At 29.1% G+C, this 22178-nt stretch overlaps 1 protein-coding gene across 2 annotated transcripts in view; it reads left to right on the top strand.

Moving 5' to 3' along the window:
- LOC101236489 (cytochrome b-245 heavy chain) overlaps positions 1-22178 on the top strand; it is a 62164-nt gene that overhangs the window by 2643 nt on the left and 37343 nt on the right. For both annotated transcript variants that reach the window (XM_065792657.1, XM_065792658.1), the window contains exons 2-5: positions 1548-1599; positions 1888-1983; positions 4521-4628; positions 9110-9194. In XM_065792657.1, the coding sequence (XP_065648729.1) occupies positions 1558-1599; positions 1888-1983; positions 4521-4628; positions 9110-9194 (331 nt within the window). In that variant the 5' untranslated portion in view covers positions 1548-1557. The remainder of the gene's footprint in view (positions 1-1547; positions 1600-1887; positions 1984-4520; positions 4629-9109; positions 9195-22178) is intronic.

Below are 22178 nucleotides of genomic sequence, written 5' to 3'. Positions count from 1 at the left end.
ATCAAATCAGTTGCAAAATTAGCATCTGCTAAGGTTGCATCTCTTTATTGTGCTCGACACTTTCTTACTTCGGATTCTATTCTTTATCTCAATAAATCTCAAATCCGTCTTTGTATGGAATACTGTTTTCATATCTGGGGTAGATCTTCCAATGATGCCCTTTCTCTTTTAGACAAGATGCAAAAAAGCATTGTAAACATAGTTGGACCTGCTCTTGCAGCCAACCTCCAACCATTGTCACATCATCGTAATGTTGCTTCTCTTTCTCTTTTCTACCAATACTATAATGGGCACTGCTCTATAAAGCTAGCATCTCTTGTGCCATCTACTAAAATTCATTCTTGTGTTACTCGTCATTCAATTAAATCTCATCCTTTTTCTGTGACTATTCCTAAGTGCTCCAAAAACGCTTATTCGTCTAGTTTTTTTCTTTGAACATCAGCTCTTTGGAATTTGCTTGCTTCATCTTGCTTTCCTGATTCATATAATTTGTAATCCTTTATGTCGTCTGTCAATCGTTATCTTGCTCTACAATTTTCATCTTTTTTCTTTCAGTAACTTCCAACTTTAATTAGTGGCTGCCTGCAGCCTTGTTGGAAGCGAAGATGTATATATATATATATGTATATACATTTTTGCTATAAACCTCGGGAAATATGATAGTATATGTTTAAAAAAAAAAAAAAGAAACAATTTTTTTTGTCTTTAGCTTGAAGATTTTTTAATTTTGTGGCAATTTGAGATTCAAATATTTCTGTACTTCTAATAAAAGTTCTTATTAAGTGCTTCTTATTAAAACATTTTATGCAGATGCCTAAAGAAAAATTTTATTTTTTTTGGATTCAAGTTTAAGCTATAAAGGAGTATTTATAATTGTAGTTGAATTGTTTCAAGCTTTATAAATTTATATTTTCTGTGTTCCCTAAAAACAGGATATATAATATATATATATATATATATATATATATATATATATATATATATATATATATATATATATATATAAATTAGTAAAAAACACTTATCTAACTTTTTTCTTCAACTTGAAGTTTCACCATTGCTGGATCATCAGGAAGAGTTACTAAAACTCTTCCTGATAATCCAGCAATGATGAAACTTCAAGTTGAAGAAAAAAGTTAGATAAGTGTTTTTTACTAATTTATTATTGCTCTGTTCTTTAAGAACATTGAGCACTCTATTTGTAAAATACACTAACATAGTTTACATATATATATGTATATATATATATATATATATATATATATATATATATATATATATATATATATATATATATATATATATATATATATATATATATATATATATATATATATAATTTGTTAGGCCTTGTCATATTTCAACTTAGTGTTTTATATAAAAATGTTGGTTTTACTTAAAAAATGTACATTTATTTTATGTTTATTTTGTTATTAATTTTAATCTTATCTTAATAATAATAAAAAATAATGATATATAAATAAAAAATATATGCCTTATATTTAAACATAGCATTTCAGAGAACTTTATTTATATTTATTTTTCAGAAAAAATATCATGGGTTGGTTTGTAAATGAGTTTCCTAAGTATTTTGTAATGGTAAGAATTTTATTTTAACTATTTTAATTATGTTTTGTTATTGTATCCGGTTACTTTGTTATTGTATCCGGTTACTTTGTTATTGTATCCGGTTACTTTGTTATTGTATCCGTTACTTTGTTATTGTATCCGGTTACTTTGATGGTCTGAAAACCATCACAGTACAAAATAATGACAGGACTATGAGATAATTAATTACTATTTTGTTATGAATTAAACACCATGAGTGACTATAATGTACAACAATAATTTAAGGAATTTGAAATTTTTTTGTTTTGATTTTTTCAGGTGATATGGGTTGGTTTGAACCTGATGCTCTTTTTGGTTACTTACTTCCGTTATACTGATGGTGAACAGTATTATTATCTCAGATACATAATAAAAGTAATTTTAAAAATATGTTTTTTAATATGTATCTATTTTTGTTGTTTGGTTATGACTGTTGACATATTTAGTTGTTAGTTGGTAGCTTCTAAGGGTACTATTACTTTTTATTTGGTAATTTTTTATAATTTAATTTATATAATTTTGTATAGTTTAATTAATATACAACTGCCAAGTATTTTGAAATAGTCGATGAATTATTTGAACTCACAATATATTTATTGTTGTAGATTTGGTTTATTTGGATTTAATTTCTTTAAGATTTTGTTCTGTTTTTTATAATGTGCATGCATACAACTTGTACTGCTGCCAGATGTTTGAATTGATTTTGAACATTTCTGCCAATTTTGTACATGTATAAACTAAGTCCATATTGAAGTTTTATCAGTGGCTAAAAAACATTAATATGAAAATAAAAAAGTTGACAGCAAATACTAGTTTTCAATATAAGACAAGTAGAAATTATTAATTACAATTAAATTAAATTTAAAAAAAACTTCAGAAATATTGATTAACGTCATGATAAGTTATACTAATTTCATTTATTGGCTTAAAATTCATTTTATATTCAATTTAACGACAATTCTAATTTATCTTCTATATTTCTAATTGTATTTTTTAATTGTTCTCTTCTCCAACTTTTCTAATTTTCTTCATAAAAAATCCATTTTCCATTTTTTTATTAGTTACTATTCTTTTTTTTGCTCTTTTTTTTTATTTAAGTTTTTTTTTTTTTTTTTTTTGAAAAAAAGAAAAGTTTGAAAAGCTATTTGCAAAATTGTTTTAGTTTTTTTTAATGAGTTTCTTACTAGAAAAGTAAAGTTTTTTAATTGTAGTTTCTTGGGCTTTTTATAATTTTGTCCAATTTACCAGTAATGCTCTATATAATAATAGATAATAAAATTATGCATTTTGATTTGGTTTACCTGTAAATTGGTTATCCAATATTGCATCTCTAGTTGCTAACTTTTGAAGGGTGGTAATTTTTATTGTTGGTTGTTAACATTTTGATAGTAACATTTTTTTAAGTTTATTTTCAGGTTATTATAGTGTCAGTTTATTATATTTCAACCAATGCCCATTGGGACACCATTTCTGATTTTGTTGATTTTTACATATTATTATGTGCATTATGTAGATAGATTAAATTTGAAATTTCAGACTTCCAATTGTAAACAGTTTAGAAATTTAGAAAAAACACTTTTTTTTTTCAATATCTTTACTTTCAACAAAGGCTGCAAGCAACCACTATTAGAGTTGGAAGTTAATGGAAGAGAAAAGATTAAGTTCATAGAGCAATATAATGATTGACAGACCACTTAAAAGGTTACAAATTATATGAATCAGTAAAGCAAGATGAAGCAAGCAAATTCCAAAGAACTGATGTCCGAGGAAAAAAACTAGACAAGTAAGAGTGTTAGGAGCACTTAGGAATAATCACAGTAAAAGAATGAGACTTAATTGAATGACGAGTAACACAAGAATGAATTTTAGTAGATGGCACAAGAGAAAATTGGGTTTTATCTGAATTAAAGTTCACCAGCCACTGTGAGCTCTATGCTGTAGCAGAAGTGAAATCCTTTTCAAGCTTAAATGCCCCCTCCAAGCAATCAGAAAGTGTTAGCTTCTTATCAAGACAAAAATAAATAGTAATATCATCAGCAAACAATGCCACCTTAGATGTGAGAACATCTGGAAGATTGTTAATGTAAATTAATTAATAAAAAAGTTTATTTAAATGAGTGACATGAGTGAACATAATAAGTTTAAAATATTTGCATTTTTTGATAGTTAGGTTTAGTGGTCTAATATGCTGTTAATCTTAGATTAATACAAAATGTTAAAGAAATTTTCAAGCATCTCAAAATAGCTAAAAGTTTTTAGGCAAATAGACTATATACTTTTAAATATATTTGAGTTCTAAACTGCAACAAGCTGGTTAAAAATACTACACTGTAGTACAGTTAACTTTAAAGTTACACTGTAGTACAATTAACTTTACAGTTACACTGTAGTACAGTTAACTTTACAGTTACACTGTAGTACAGTTAACTTTACAGTTACACTGTAGTACAGTTAACTTTACAGTTACACTGTAGTACAGTTAACTTTACAGTTACACTGTAGTACAGTTAACTTTACAGTTACACTGTAGTACAGTTAACTTCATTTTTACATATTTTAGCAATTTTTAGATTTTTTCAAAGTTGAGGAGGTTTTAATTTTTATTTAAAATAACACAGCTTTTTAAAGAGAGAACTATCCAGAAAATAGTTCTAGAAAAAATGAGATGCTTGTTGAAAATGACAAAAAGGCTCTAAATTAGTCTATTTTGACCATTTGTAAATTGAGGGGGCTATTGTGTTGTGTTTAAAAGACTATAATTTCTAAACCGCTGCACTTGGAAGTCTGAAGTTGTTTATGAAATTATATTATGTAAAAATCACAATAATCAGAGATGGTATCTCACAAAGTTTTCTTTAAATTGGAGATTATTTTTGACATTCTTATGTCTTATAAAATTTTATTTTATTAAGGGAGGTCTTCCAGTTGCTAGAGGAGCTGCTGCAATGCTAAATTTCAACTGCATGCTTATTTTGTTACCTGTTTGCAGAAATCTGCTATCATTCTTGAGAGAATTACGTGTAAGATTTTTTGTTTGTTATTTTTTAATGAAATCCCATTATATTGACCTATTTCCTTTGGAGCTAAACATAAATATAGTGAATAATTTGCTTTGGAACTACATGTAGATGCAGTGAGCTACATATAGGTACAGTAAACTACATTTAGATGCATCGAACTACATATAAATAATGTGGTATTTAATTTAATGCAGTAGTGGTGTTGTGGTAGATCGCTTGCCTTATAAGCAAGAAGCTCTGAGTTCGATCCATCTAACAACTTTAAGACATTACATTACTTTTTTTTTAACTTAATCAAAAAATAATTTAAAGTTTTAGATTTCTTGTTGGTGTTGTTATTGTGTTGAATTTCCATTTTTGTGTTAAAACATTCCATTCATTGTTTGTACAAAAAAGAAACACTTGTAAATGATATTTATGTTGAGAAGTGAGGTGAAGCCAGTGAAGGCAAATAAATCTTATTTATATTATGCTTACCTAATGAGTGTTTATAAGTGAAAAATAATTAAAATTAAAAATTTAAATGACTGAAAACAAATGGTAAAAATAAAAAACTTCTTTAAAGAATTTTGTTATAAACTATATTAAGAGCATAACACCTTTCTTTAAAAGCAAGACATTAATAGATTGATATTAAAATGTTTTACTCGATGATGCTGTCTAAACAAATTAAATAATTAAAGCATGTGCAATATCTTATTTTTATTAATTAAATAATTTTATTTAATTAAAGCCATAGCCAACGCTATTAGGAACATAAAGTAATAAAATATTACTAAAAAAGTATGTTAAGTAAAGTTGACTAAATTTGTTAAAGTGAAAACTAAACTTGTTAAAGTAGTTAAAAATTTATTAAAAGAGTATCTTAACTCCCCTAACCAAAACCCTAAGGTGAAGAATATATGCTCACTGCGCCAATGGCTAAATCAGTTGATGTATATGCTGCCTCTATGGCTAAACATTTTAGTCTGTATATGTTCACTCTGCCACACCTATGACTTATTGAATAAGTTGATATATATTTGCTTACTGTGCCTATTCCTAAATAATTCAGTTAATAAATGTACACTTAAACAAGCCTTCCTGGAAAGCGTGTGATATCACACGCCTTCTTTGTCCATGTTTAAATTAATTTTTTAGACAACTTGACCAGGTTTTTATATAGTAAGCATTTTGAAAATATGCTGCAAAAAAAAGCTATAAGAAACAACAGAGTAAAACAGAAATACTGGAAGAAAGGAAACAAATACTATACGAAATAGGCAATCCAAATAAAATAAACTTAAAAAAATTTAAATTAAAAAAAGAAGAATTTTCTCAAAAAATAATATACCTAAGTCTTTTACTGTTTTTTATTTTACTTTATTTTTTTTAATGTGTTTTTTATTTTCAACTGCCAAAATTGATACAAGTCAAGGAAAAAGCAGATAAGAATATATCAAAAACAAAAACATTTTTTTGATATACAATTTATTTGCATTTTCTGTCAGTCAGTAAATTAAGGAAAGACTTTATTATTTGTGCTAGAAATATGGACAATTTTAAAATTCATCTTTCAAATGTTTTTGCTAAATTTTACTGTTTTATCAATGCACAGGAAAGTGAGAAAATTAGTTGCTAATTGTTTGTAAATTTTTATTTAATAACAAGTTTTTTATGTAAATAAACATTTATAAATAAATAAACATTTATTAATACTAATACTCAAATATAAAATATTTGGTTGTTTTCACTATGCCCATTGAGATAGTCTGCACTTTCGTTAGTTTCCCCACATTTAAACCGGATAGTTTATTTCCTGATGAACTATTGTTATTGACGAAGCTCCAAAAGCTTGTGGGCTAGTGCATTGTTAATTTACTGAACTTTTTTAATGAAATGAATTTTTTAAACAAAACTTTTAGGTGCCTATTTAAAACTTTTTTTTAAGTTTTCAAATACATTTTTTCAAACAGAGAAATTGTTATGCTCATCTCTATTAATTTGTCTCTATTAATTATTATTATCTATTAATTATTATTATCTGTTAATTATCTCTAGTAATTTATATTAATGTTAAATTGGGCAATATAAAGGAAACAATTTTAGACAGGCATAAAATGTTGTAAATAAATTTGTAAAAGAAACCATAGTATTCTTTTATTTAATTTCTTCTGTCATTACAAAATTTATTATTCAAATAATATATTTTACAAATAAATAGCAATTTGTTATCTTATTTTTATATTATATAAGTATTGAGAAAAAACGTCAAATTTAGTAAAAACATTTTTAATAGTCAAAAGACATGAAAATGAATAAACATAAGAAAAAAAAATTAACACAAAATTTCTTATAGTTCTAGCGTACATAGCAAATTAGTTTCTTAACTATACAGGCTGATAAAAATCGTGAACTGCATATCAAAAATTTTAATTGTTGTTAAATTGTTATAAAGTATAATATTTTTTTCCTTGCAGGCTCGGACAGGAATGGCGTGCTATTGCACGCTGTAACTGGCCACACTTATAATTTTTTTTTTACAATTTGACCATAGTGGTTTTGATGTTTTAACAATTTAAGTGATATAAAAAAATTTGTTATGTTAGGAATAACTTTAACATCTTTTCTAAAGTTTTAATTTTATGTGAAGGAAATAAAATAAAAAATTGATTATAGTGATTGTTTAAAATAAATGCATTATGTGTAAATTAACAAATAAATTTTTTTATGTAGGCATGTATTTTTATCATAAATTTAAATCTTTGAAACTATTACTTAAAACTATTTCATGTCTTTCTCAAAATATTTTAGAAGATAATTTTTAAAGTTACTTTAAATTATGAAAGTTAAATTAAATCTTCATGTTGCAATGGAATGATTTAATTGCTTTATTTATTTTTTTCTGTTTTTACAAAGAATTGTTTAAAACTTTTTTTTTAAACTTGACTAACAAACCAGAGCATGAAATGATTACAAATTACTATTTTAAATAGACGACTTTAAATAGAAATTTTTTTTTTTTTGTGCAACTTTATGAAAAAAATAAATAATTTATAACACTTTTTAATAATTTAAATAAATTTGTTCATTCATTAAACAATCAACAAACAGAAGTAATCTGTTAAAGCGTTTTGCATAACTTTAATAAAATAAAAGATAAATTTTTAAATAATTTATTTTAAACGCAGTTAAAAATGGTAAAAGATTACTACATCTGTCCAACAACATCTGTGGAGTAGTCCAAGATCATCTGTACACTTTTGTTCGAGATCATCTGTATTTTTCTTTTACTCTAATAACATCTGTCCAATATCATCTGAAAGTTCAACGACCCCTAACAACCTCTTTAGAAAGATGTAACTACCTCTGGTAATTTTTCTTCCAAAGTCCAATAACATCTGGAAGTATTTTCTCCAGATGTGGTTACATCTGAAAAAATTTCTATATGTAATAACATCTGGTTAAAATAATGCATTATTAGTTAATATTTTTTTCCAGATGTAATAACATCTGAAAAAAATCCTATATGTAACTGGTTAAAATAATGCATTATTAGTTAATTCATTTTATTAATAACTTCATCTGTAAAATCCAAAGGTGTAGTTGCACAGATGTTATTACACTTTGATAATTTAAGTTAGTAGCTCTTTAAAAACTGGAAAACTACACCTGTAGAATCCACAGATGTAGTTGCACAGATGTTATTACACTTTGATAATTTAAAAGATGTAACTACATCTGTAATATTCATTTACTTTTTGCACAGATGTTATTAGGCACCAATGAAATTTCAGATGTTGTTGGACAGATGTTATTAGACATCAATTAGGCATATTAGGCATTTCTAAAAAGTTTAAAAATTCTAAAACAGTTGTGTCAAGTTGTCAAAAAATAAAATCATTTGCATGGTCAGCGATAGCGCTTGATCGCACACCATTTCTGCCCAAGTCTGCAACTTGTATTAAATTTGGTAGCTAAAAATAACAACCACCCTAATAAAAAAGAATAGAAAAGTTGTATATTCTTTTTTAATTAATAAATTTTTTGGGTTTATTTAATTAAAATTTGATATTTCGTTACAATTTTGTTTCCTTCTTTTAGGATTGTTTTTTTTTTTCTCAGATAAGTTTAGCTTTTTGCCGTGAATTATTTGCTGTGAAACACTTTATAAGTTAAAAGATGCAAACTGCCATGGTCAGTGTGTCTAAAAAAATAATACGTGTGTGTGTATATATATATATATATATATATATATATATATATATATATATATATATATATATATATATATATATATATACATTTATATATATATATATATATATTATTCATATACATTTATATATATATATATATATATATATATATATTTATATTTATATTTACATGTATAATATATATATATATTTTTTATTAGGTTTATTTATTTATTTGTTTAGTTTTTTTTATATATTTTTTACTTCAAACACCATTAGATGTTTATATATATTTTTTTTAAGTTTCTTCCTCGCAGTGTTGGTCGAGTAATGGATAAAAATATTACTTTTCATAGAAATATAGCATACATGATTTGTTTTGCAACAGGTAAGTGATGATATCCATTTTTTATATTAGGATGTTTCAGAATATTAATGTTGAAAATTTTGATTCTCCTCAAGGCTGTCTTTCTTTTGTATGACAAGAGTAATTTGGAGAGCAAATTTTATGCAAATTGGTTTATATCTAAGGGTTGCTATGTTTTGTGATTATTTGATCTCATAGTTGAAAAATTAAAAATTTTGAATATTTTTTTGACTAATCTTATCAACTGTAAATTATATTTTGTAGTTTAGAAATGTAATTTAACAATGCAGATCATATTTATTTTGTTTCTACTAGTGTTTGTATTACTTTAGAGTAGTCAGCCTCATCCTCATTAGAGCAGTTTTGGATGCACTAGGAAATTCTTTCTGGTGCTCATCCACCAACCAAAAAAGGAATTGTTCTTGGTCTTCATTTTTAGTAATTGTAGAATTATAGGCTGTGATAAGAGCTATGCCTCTCTTGGCAGAGTCATTAACCTTCATTTGAAAAAACTTATGTTGCATTTCAATAAAAACTGGATCTTTCTACCATTCTTTTGGTTCTTGTGAAAGGAATGACTGTGCCTTCATTTTACTATTGTAAAACAAGAGATTAAAGAGTTCCAACATACGCTGTGTGACACAATTATATAAAAGACTTTAATGGTTGAATTTTGCACTATCTAGTTGCTTGAAAATCTTCTTCATTGGCTGATGCTCTTTCTTGAAATTGCCATCAACACGTGAATCAAAGGTCAAGTATTTAGAGGTGCTCGTTCTGCAAGAGGAGCTTTGTTCCAAAAGGAAGCATAGATAAGTGCAACAAAAAGGCTGATACTTGGGACTCCTTTCTTCTTGGCTGCAGTAAGTGTGATCTGATGTTGGAACATGTAAATCTTGAGGCAGTATATTGTGTTTGCAATCCGCAGATCTTCCAAGAAAAATAAGACATAAGTTAAGAAGTTCTAGATAGTCATCTCTGTGTTGCTGTCACTTTTTTATAGCTTTAACATAGTATTTCAGCATCTCTTCCCGGAGTCCAACAGGCCATTTTGTGTCAAAGAGCTTGTCACAGGCTACCATAAATACAGCTTTGTTAATTTTTAACTAGTTGGTCCAGAAGCGCTAGAAAAGACCTACTTTCGGTCCTCCACTGATTCCAAATGCACAGTGGGCCATGTGGTGAACAAAAGTAAAAAAAATACATTTTCAAAAATTAAATTATTGTAGACCATTTTATAGCTTAAACATTCAGCTTTTATAAAATATATATTTTTGTATAATTAAACTGGGCAACAAATAAATATTTTTTTTTGCATCTTTAGCAATTTTATTCAAATTATGGGCTGAGAAAAAAGAAAATGACAACAAAAATTTTTTATTAGCTCTAGTTTCTGAGATATACAATACATACTGGCCCTCAACAAACTCAAGGTTGATAAAAATGTCAATGAAAACTGTTTGCAAATCCTTTTAGAACTTTTTTTTGTACATCACAAATCTGTTGAAATTAAAATCCTAACTGCTTGTCCATGGTTTTTAACTAATTTTTAGTTTCGTGATTATTTCAAAACATCTTTTTTCATCTATGTAGATTTTTTCATCATGGTAATAGAGAAAACTGTGAGTTCTAAAGTTGCTATTAGTTATAAGTTACTTCAGCTATCTGCAATACTTTTAAAAGTTATTATAAATCTACAATACACAATAAAACCATGCTTTTGCATACTTTAAATCCAATTGGAACAATTGCTAAGTGAATTAAAAGAAGTAAAAGATTGTTTTAATCAATATTTAACTAATGTTGAAAAAAACAGGGTTTAAACAAATAAAATTAAAATAAATAGAAAATAAAAATGTTATAAATGTCTAGAACTAAATTCCACAACAGCTTTCATCAATCGCTCCCCATACGACATATTGGTGATATATTTATTTGATATCCCGACCAATACTTTAAAAATTCCCTATTGATTAACTCTCTGGCTTGTTCAGATACAAGTCCTAGTCCATAATCTGGTTTTAGTTCACAAAGGCATTGTTCAATGTGTTCAAGAATTACATGCATTTTTAAGGTTTCAGATAAATCTGTTGCCTGAAACATTGTTTTCAAATCTTGCAGGTAATGAGATAAATTGTGAGTAACATTTCCAGTTCCAAAACAACATTTGACAAAATTGTCCATTGCTTTTAGCCATGAAACTAAAGGCAACAAAATAACAGGCTAACTTTACCAAGAACATCAGCTTCAAGAAGTTTATCTGCATGTTGAAGTAGTTTATGACATGCATTGCCTTCATAAACCTCACCCTAGACAAAAATTACAAATTAACTAATTTTAATGTTAATTAGTAAAAACTGTTTCTAATTTTTTTATCAAATTCTCACCTGGTATTTTTTTGAAATCAGTTTCAACTTTAAGGGCCATAGCATGAATTTTTCTCTGCCTAAAAGTGGCAAAATTTCCTCCCAAAAGACATGATTGACGAATTCTTGTATTAAACGTAATTCAGGAAGAGGGCATTTAGCTATAACTAACATAGAATCTGGTTCATTAAAAAGTGAAAGGCTCACTGTACTCATAATGTTTGGAACATCTCTTTTTTTTTATTCCTCTTAATAACTGAAACTTAATAAAATACATATTAAACATGTATTAAATGTTTATTATTAAACGGGTGATAGTACAATGAGAACATAAAATAGTTTAAAACATGTTGTTTAATTTTACCTGTCATAGCATTTTCTCAGATCACCATCAAAGAAATTTCCAAATTGCAGTTTACATCACATATATTTTCGTCCTCCTGTGTAATAATCTTCGGAGTGACCGTAGTCACTCCGAAGATTATTACACAGTTTTATGATTTCATAAGATTCTCTAATTTGAGGTGCTATACAAAGCATTATTATACTGTGAACACCTGTTAACTTTCCTTTTTTGCTAGCTGTACCCCCTTCAGAATACAAGGATCTTATTTTGTTAGGAAGGCTCAGTTCCTCCAACTTTTTGAACTCTTCAGTTTCGTCCTCAGTTAATTCACGATTTAGCTCCGGGTGAATTTTCTGGTTAAATTGTTGCACAGATTTTTAGAAAGCCCTGGCCTCCATCAGCCATTACCTAAATTAAACAGATTTACTTCTGAAAATTATATTACTTTTAACAAATTGAATTTTAATGTAAATATAAAACACGATGATACCTTAATGTATACTTTTTCATTAATCTCTAGCTATTATCATGGCATCCACAATATCTTGTGAATCTGCCCAGCAAATTGTTCTCTTTGCTTTCTCTTTAGATTCACCCTCTACATCAAACATATCTTGTGTAACCTGATATAAACTTTTCAAAGATTTAGTATTTTCTGATGCCTGCTCTCTGTGACAGGCAGGTACAGCCTTTTTACCTATATTGGATCTAAAAAAATTAGTAAATTTCTCCATCGCATTTGAAGATACTCCTCTATTTACCTGAAAGTTATTCAAGCATTTGCTTGAAATGTTGACTTTTTCGGCTATATCAGGTTTTAAAACAATTTGTGATTTGTATCTGCCTTTTGAATGAAGTTTTAAGATATTTTTTATACTTGAAACTTTTTGATTATCTGCCTTAGTTTTAAATCATGAATTTATTAACTGGTCTTTTTCTTTTTCTGGTAAGGTTTTGTTTAAATTTTTTTCAATATTTTCTGCTGATTTTATTTGCTTGCAATAAAATCAGCAGAAAATATTGTTTTGGTATAATTTTGTTTTGATTATTTTAAAATATTAACCAATCTGTCATGGCTGTTTTAAAAAAAATTACTCGTAGCGAATTTAAGTGCCCGATTTTTGGTCATCCAATAGAATTATCTGCAAATAAACTTCCAACTTAACGTTGTTTTAATGAAAATTACAAACTAGCTTTGAAATCGAACAACAAACCAGTTAAGTTTTCTTATGTTTCAAATTGTGTTGCACAACAAGTTAAATCAGTGTTTGATAAAGCTTCAATACCCACAGTAACAATTTACAGAGTTGTGCAATTAATAAATGGATACCATGACAGTTATTGCAATCTTATGAAATCCTTCAAGCGTGATAAAGAAAAAGAAAAGTTCAAAAAGAGAGTTTAAGATTTTAAAACAAAATCATTGTTATTGTTTGATGTCTCGGCATGTAAGTGTAAAATAACATTAGACTGCAAATGTAAAATAGTCACTGAAATTTGTTTATGCGAGTGTTCTGTTTCAATTATCTGTATGTGTGAAAAAGAAAAAAAATCGCCATCATTGAACTAAAATTTGTGTACTTCTAAAGAATGCATGGTACTGGTAAAATCCGAAGTATTGACGTAAAAGAAACAAAAAAAATTACACAAAGACACGATAGGAAATGTGCTGAACTTAAAAGAACTCTGCCTACTAATAATCTATTATCGCAACATTCATGCTCAAAACATTTAGATGAAACACTAAAGCAAAAAGAGTTTGATAGTGATGCCTCCGTAGCCATTAAAGAAGTCTTAGATGAAGAATTAGAAGAATATAAGCTAACTAAGCCATCATGGCAGATGAGCATTACAATGAAAAATACTGCTCTGACTAGCAATCGCTATGGATTATCAGACAGAGCAACGGCAGCTATTGCCTCAAGTGTTTTGCACGATTTTGGTATTGTAACTAATTATGATCCCAGTTTTGTTGTTAACAAAAATAAAATTAGAAGAGCAAAGTGGATAACCGTTCACAACTTTAAATGCAGAGCAAGTAGAAATATAACCCACTTCAAGGAGTGTATTTTGATGGGAGGAAGGACAAAACTCTAGTGGTTGAAAAAATGAGATTGAAACGGTTTCGAAGAACCATAAAAGAGGAACATTACTCAATTTTAAAAGGCCCAAAATCATTTAGCAGTCCGATTGGCGCACAGCTTAATAAGTGTGAGAAATTACCAGTGGTAAAATTTGTCAGTGTCCATTGTGAAATTCCAGAAATTGACTGCAAAATTTTAAGCAAAGATCAGCATTTTTTGTTGGATATAAGTTCTGCTATTAAATCAGGCAGTTGTTCAGAAGATTTATCTGTTTGTGAACCTGGAGCCATTTCACACTCAAGGTGGTTAACAACTGCAAACAGAGTTTTATGATTGTATTTGAGCCTTGAAACCCCAACAGAGGAGCACAAAATCTTAGTTTCTTTTCTTTTAAAATCATATGTCCCTGGATAGTTTCATATAAAAAAAAGTAAATACTTCACAAATGGAGCAGAACATGTATTTGAAATGATAAAGTCGTCAAGATTCCTGCCCAATGATTTGCTAAAAGTAATAGACCCAGTAATTGAGAGAAATACTTTTTTTTCACATTCAGAAAACTTGCTTTTAACAATGGTAGTAGACAAAAGGGTTCATGTTAGAGAATTGGGTTATAGGAGAATTATAAAGGCAAGAAGCCTAGCTTCTAAAAGAAAATTTATCAGGAGTTTTCAACCACCCAAAATTAATTTCCATGCTACTGACTATACAGAGATGATTGACTGGAACACTACCACGCTTTTTCCGCCACCTTTGCTGCGAAGAGTCTCAGATAAAGATATTTGGTCAAAGATCCAATCAGGATTCCTATCTTAAGCAAGGTTTTTGAATTTTTAATTAACAAACACTTAATTTCTCATCTTGAATCTAATAACTTACTTTCTGACCATCAATATGGATTTCGATCTTCTCGCTCTACAGCTGATTTGCTAACAGTAATAACTGACAGGTTTTATCGTGCATTAGATGAAGGTGGAGAGGTTAAGGCCATCGCTCTTGACATTTCAAAAGCTTTTGATAAAGTTTGGCATGCTGGTCTTCTCCAAAAGCTTTCTTCTTATGGTGTATCCGGCAACATCTTTAAGATCATTGAATCCTTCCTTTCCAATCGTAGCATAAAAGTTGTCCTCGATGGACAACACTCTTCTTCTTATTCTGTAACTTCAGGGGTTCCTAAAGGTTCTATCCTTGGCCCTATACTCTTTTTAATTTACATTAACGGTCTTCCAGATATTCTCACATCTAAGGTGGCATTGTTTGCTGATGATACTACCATTTATTCTTGTCGTGATAAGAAACCAACACCCTCTGATTGCTTGGAGGGGGGATTTGAGCTTGAAAAGGATCTCACTTTTGCTACAGCATGGGGCTCACAGGCTGGTGAACTTTAATTCAGATAAAACTCAATTTTTTTCAGCCAATCGTTATCGCAACAATTTAGATCTTCCTATATTTATGAACGGTGATGTACTCGATGTGTCACCTACTCTTCATCTTCTAGGATTAACTCTTACTTCCAATCTTTTTTGGAAACCATATATCAAATCAGTTGCAAAATTAGCATCTGCTAAGGTTGCATCTCTTTATCGAGCTCGTCACTTTCTTACTTCAGATTCTATTCTCTATCTCTATAAATCTCAAATCCGTCTTTGTATGGAATACTGTTGCCATATCTGGGGTGGATCTTCTAATGATGCCCTTTCTCTTTTAGACAAGGTGCAAAAATGCATTGTAAACATAGTTGGACCTGCTCTTGCAGCCAACCTCCAACCATTATCACATTGTCGTAATGTTGCTTCTCTTTCTCTTTTCTACAAATACTATACGGGCACTGCTCTAAAGAGCTAGCGTCTCTTGTGCCATCTGCTAAAATTCATTCTCGTGTTACTCGTCATTCAATTAAGCCTCATCCTTTTTCTGTGACTGTTCCTAAGTGCTCCAAAAAGGAGCTTATTTGTCTAGTTTTTTTCCTCGAACATCAGCTCTTTGGAATTTACTTCCTTCATCTTGTTTTCCTGATCCATATAATTTGCAATCTTTTAAGTCGTCCGTCAATCGTTATCTTGCTCTACAATCTTCATCTTTTCTCTTTCAGTAACTTCCAACTTTAATTAGTGGCTGCTTGCAGCCTTGTTGGAAGCGAAGATGTTTAAAAAAAAAGAAAGGTGAAACAGCGGCTGAGTGGAACTTTGAAAAGTTTCCATGTCACACCCAAGCAGTAGAACGATGCGTAAAACTTGTAACAGAGGCTTCACAAAAAGTAGCTGGCTTCAATTCCAGAGATGGCATTATAAGAACTACACATAACTCCAGATCCTCAATGCCTAATTTTTCAAGCAAATCATATTTTAAACTACCAACAGAAATTAGCGAAAAGTAAAAGAATATATTTTTTCACAAAAGTTTTAGTCAAAAAGATGGTTTTTCAATTAAAAAAAAAGATTTCTAATTTACCATTCCAATACTTTTTTCTACTTAAATTGTCTTTAGATACAGTGTCGTAGCTAGGTTTTCTGGCCTCCAGGGCAACGCTGAAAATTGGCGCCTCCCTCCTGAAACAGACATGTGAACTAAAAAAAAATGTAGTAGGGGAGACTTTTAGCGATAAAGCCCTAAAGAGGGCTGTATATGGAGGTCCTGCTAGGGAGAGGGGCGGCTTAAGAGCCCCTCCCCTTCCCAGCTAGGGTCTGGGGTAGCGCTGTAAGTTCCCCCAGCAAAGTCTGGGGTGGAGCCCACATCTGACAACGGTTTTCCAACATATTATACACCTAAAATTATGCTAAAGTACCTCATTTTCAATAATATTTGGACTGATTTGCATTAAAAAATTCAGCCCAAAACCCCTTTTTGGCGCCCCCCCCTCTTCCTAGAGAAGTGCTAGGGGTGACTGCCCCACAAGCCCAACCTTTGCTATGCCTCTGTCTAGATATTTGTTAAAGAATTTATTCAATTTCATTTTTTTTGGTAAAAAATTAAAAAAAGGGAAAAATTCTTCAATTATTCAAGCGCGATGCGCTAGCTCCAGACAGAGTTTTTTTTTTTTTTGCATTATCCTTAGGTACCCTAAAGACAAGTTTTTTGCGGTATAGCGAGTCAAAAATCAGAAGAAAAAAATTTCGGCCCACCCTAATATATATGTAAGTATATATATATATTTATATATATATATATAAATATATACACTTACACACAGTTGTTGCCAAGATCCAACCACTCTTAATTCTATATACAGGGATGAACCCAGACCTGTTTTGGTACCACTAGAGCAGTATGGGCGTCCGAAAAAAGCGCATAAAGATATTTATTATTTATTTTTTATTTACTTTTTAATTAAAAATAGAAAAAAAAAGTTTCAGTTTCAAATGCAATATAAAACTAATTTAATTTAATTTTACTGTTTTTACTTAATTTTACTTAATTTACTGTTTTAACTTTAATTTTACCTATTTCATTTTCTTTTCAGAACAATCAAATGGATTAAAAAGTAATTATGTGCCATAACTTGTTTAACATTTAAAACTTTTGTTTGGTTACTAACCGAGCATTAGATTTTATAAAAAATGAATTGAAACTTATTATGAAATTTTCATTTTGAAAGATTTTAAAATGTTCATTCCATCAAAGAACAATTTTGAAATGTTCATCCTATCAAAGAACAATTTTGAAATGTTCATCCAATCAAAGAACAATTTTGAAATGTTTATCCAATCAAAGAACGATTTTGAAATGTTCATTCAGGAGTAATGAATAAAAGTTTGTTAACTTTTGCTTTTTGGCAATTAAGAGTTGGCTGTTTTTAATAATAAATGGACTAAAGTAAAAATTTTGCTTCTTATAAAAATATATTGATATGTGTTTTTAAGTAATTGCGCCAATTTAATTTTTGAATGAACTTTTGATCTTTAGTTAACTATTTTATTTCAAATTAGATAACAAAAATACTAAACAAAAACTTTTTCCGATTTAGCCGTTTTGTGTCTCTTTATATTCTTTCCAACTTTATTAATAGTAAAAATAATGATCACAAAACATGATAACAGTTTTAGTTATTTTTATACTTCTATGTCTTTAATATTTCATAGTAAATGTAACTTATTTAATGTATGCAGTTTTTTTATTATATATAAATTGTTAAATATTTTTAAATATATATATACATATTTTTTAATCATTAAGTTTACCATAATTATCTCTTTTATTTAAAAGACACCTTAAAGGACTGTTAAAATTATTAATTTTTAGTAAAAGTAAAATAAATAGAGTTGGTAAAATTTAAATCAAAATGAAAATTTAGTTATCAGTAAATATACTTATATAACGTTTATGTTTTGTATTGGAGGAGTTCAAAATTAATGTATTCAAAAAAATCGCTTTTACAACAAGATGCTATTTGAAATCAACTTCATATTTTTGCATAAAATTAAACAACATGAACACAAACAATGTGATGTTTAAAAATCATTGTTGTGAAACCAGTTTTAACCATGGGGGTGGAGTGGGGGCTGAAGCTAACTTAAGAAAATCACACCCAAGCCCCATGTTGTCAAAAAAATGGTATCCCCAAATAAACTTTGGGTTCATCACTGATATAATTAGTTATAAATGCAAAATATGTGTGCTGGCAACACATAAACAATCACTGACTTAAATCTTTGATCACACTATGCTAAAATAAGAATATGTCTTTTTCAAAAAAATATCTGTTATTGCCTAACATTATACAAAGAACACAAGGATTGGAGTGTCAAAATGTGGCAACATGTCTTGTTCTTAGATGAAGCACAAGTGAAGTAGTTTGCAGCACACAAAGTCAACATTTAGTGGCGCCACTAAGCTCACGCTTCAATTCCCAAAATATTGCAACTACATATAAATAATGCCTAGCAGTTATGATTTCGATTGTAATTACTGCCAACGGTTGTGCTGGCTTACACTTAAGATTACAAAAGGGACTGTCAATTCTGAAAATTATTCTGGAAATTTTGATCAACAATGTTTCTAATTGGTTTTGAATTAGTTTGATATTTTGATGCATGAAAGGCAACTTACCATCAGACAACAATTTTCAAGACATGGTTCAAAAAACATTTGATTAATGTACTTACCCCTGTTGCCAGGCAATTTACCTGATTTAAACCCCATAGTAAGCTGTTAAGTAAAATTGAAGAAACAAGTTTCAAACAGAACCCAACCTCACTATCAGATCTGAGTAATCAACCACGTAAGGGTATATATACAACCCGTAGATGTTGTCCGAAAGTTTTTTCCATATTTTGTTGACAAAAAGTAAAAATTAAAATGCAAGACAGGAATTATTTTTTTTATTAATTGAGAGACTGCCTGCCCTAACCAAACCCTCAGTCGATGTAGCAACACTCCCTTGCGGGTCAGGCTAAAAGATAGTAGACGTAGCAGCACTCCCTTGTGAGTCAGCAGTAAAAATAAATAAAAATAAAAACATTTTATTAAAAAAATTAAAAATAAAAACATTTTATTAAAAAAAATAAAAATAAAAACATTGTTTATATTGTTAAAAACATTCAGAATGTTTTTAAAACATTCTGGTCAATTAAATTTGCGTTTTTGTGGTTTTTTTAAAAAACGATTTATTTGTAATTAAATTAATGGTTTTTACTTTCGTCCAACACGCAAATGTTGGACGAAAGTCAAAAGTAATTAAAAGTGACGTATGTGTTGGCGTAAGAATCACTTTTTACCTTCCGCTCTTCCTAAAGACAACAAACTATAGATCTATATATATATATATATATATATATATATATATATATATATATATATGTATATATATATATATATATATATATTTATATATATATATGTGTGTGTGTGTGTGTGTGTGTGTATATATATATATATATATATATATATATATATATATATATATTGTTGTGCTCATAATATATTCTCTTTAAGACCGGCACCGATATATAAGATAGGGCTGTATATATATATACATGTATAATAATATGACACATGTCCCTAATAAACAAACTATATATATAAATGTCAAGAAATCAAATTAACTCATAAATCTTCATAAACGAGTGCAATTTTGTTCTTTATTCTTCATCCACGACTTGATAATCGAATTGTTTGATCTTCTTTTGTATTTTCAACTAAATTGTTCTCTTTAATTATTTTATTATTCTCGCTCTCCAATTCCAATGACTTTGTACCACTATTGCATTCTTCAAACGAAAAAGTAGTTTGTCCTCTGTGCATTATAGCCACGTTATCCCGAGTCAGGTATGGAGCAGATATAGTGTAAACTTTTCTAAGTTGAATCTGATTTCGACGAAGGATATGTCCATTGCGATTTAATTTTATTTCATATGATCTAGGGGCAACGCATTTCATTATTTTACCTCTAAGACTCTATTCACGAGTTACTTCGTTTTGAATTGCAACAGTTTGGTCTTGTCTATAGGCGTATGGTTCAAAAACACGAATATTTTTATCATAGTATTTTTTAGATTGAACTCTCTTTTTGACTATATCTCTTGCAAATTTTGACTGTTCTTTATTTTGAGATTAAAACCTGGGTAAGTTATCTCTCAGTTGACGCCCATGTAATAGTTCCGCTAAAGATAAACCACATTTTATTGGAGTATTACGTAAAATTAAGATACCTTTATAAATGTCCTCATTTGACATATAGCATTTCTTTATCAACAGTTTTACTGATTTTACAGTTGCCTCTGCTAAACCATTCGATTGTGCATAGTGTGGACTACTTGTTATGTGCTTAAATTGCCATTGTTGAGAGAATTGACGAAACACTTTCGAACTATATTGTGTACCATTATCTGACACCAACTCCTCAAGGATACCATTTCTAGAAAAAGATTCTTTGCATGCTTGTATAACATTTGCTGATCCAGTACTTGAAAGCAGAAACACCTCAGTCCACAAGCTATAATGATTGACAATAATTAAATAGTTTTTATTAGCCCAGTGAAACAAATCAGTTCCAAGTTTTTGCCATGGTCGTGTTGGGACATCAGGAATTAGGAGAGGTTCTTTCGGCTTTGATGGGAGATACTTCATACATGCCTCACATTTCGAATTAACTGTTCAATTTGGTTATTTAAACCTGGCCAAAACACACTCTGGCGTGCGCGACGTTTGCATTTCTCCATTCCCTTCATGCAATTTTGAAAGAATTTCTTTTCGCATACTAACTGGGATTATTATTCTATTTTGATATAATAAGAGTCCATCAATTTTAACTGTTTCATCTTTAATATCCCAATAAGGTTGGAGATTTGCCGGACAGTATTTTTTGCAAATTTGGCCATCCAGAAATGATACTTTCTTGCAATTGGTTTAAAAGTTCATCTTCTGCAGTTTTTTGCTTAATTTCTTCTAAACGACTCTCTGTAGCAGGCATACTTTTTATTATTGAATTTACATACACATTAAGATCATTTTCTGCAATCTCATCTTCTTTTGTAGTATTAGATACAGGTGCACAAGACATTGCATCTGCATCAGTAATAGATTTGCCTGCAACATGTTCTGCAGTAAATGAAAATCTTAATAACTTCATACTTAAGCGTTGAATTCTTGGAGACATATCAATAAGTGAGCGATAATTTAATATTGGAATTAATGGTTTGTGATCTGTTTCTAATATAAAATTTGGCAAACCATACAAATATTTAGACATGCGTGTGCACCCCTATGTTACTGCTAACATTTCCATTTCGATTGGATAATAATTTTTTTCAGTTGTCGTAAGAAATCTAGATGCACAATCAATTGGTTTGTATATACCATTATGATTCTGGTAAACTATTACGCTAAGTCCATTTAATAAACTTCCATCTGTTCTTCCTTTTACAGGTTTTTTAACATCGTAGTGTGCCAAAATGGGTGGATTGGTTAAACTATTTTTTACCTCATTGAATGCTCTGGTATGATTTTCAGTCCAAAACCATGCTGATCTTGAACTCAAAAGATCTCGCAAGGGTTCAGCTACTTTAGCAAGCGATGGATTGAATTTTGCTAATTGCTGGGCCATGCCAAAAAAACTACGTAAAGACGTGATATTTGTTGGTTTTGGAAAATTTTTTATTGCTTCAACTTTTTTGGTCAATGGTTTTACTCCTTCTGCTGAAATTTTATGACCTAAAAACTCCACTTCTGTTTGATCAAATAAACATTTCTCTACATTAAGGGTAACTCC

This window comes from Hydra vulgaris, chromosome 03 (assembly GCF_038396675.1).
Source record: "Hydra vulgaris chromosome 03, alternate assembly HydraT2T_AEP".
NCBI lineage: Eukaryota > Metazoa > Cnidaria > Hydrozoa > Anthoathecata > Hydridae > Hydra > Hydra vulgaris.
Note: the sequence above shows the minus strand (reverse complement) of the source record. Positions and strands in the feature narration are given on the sequence as shown.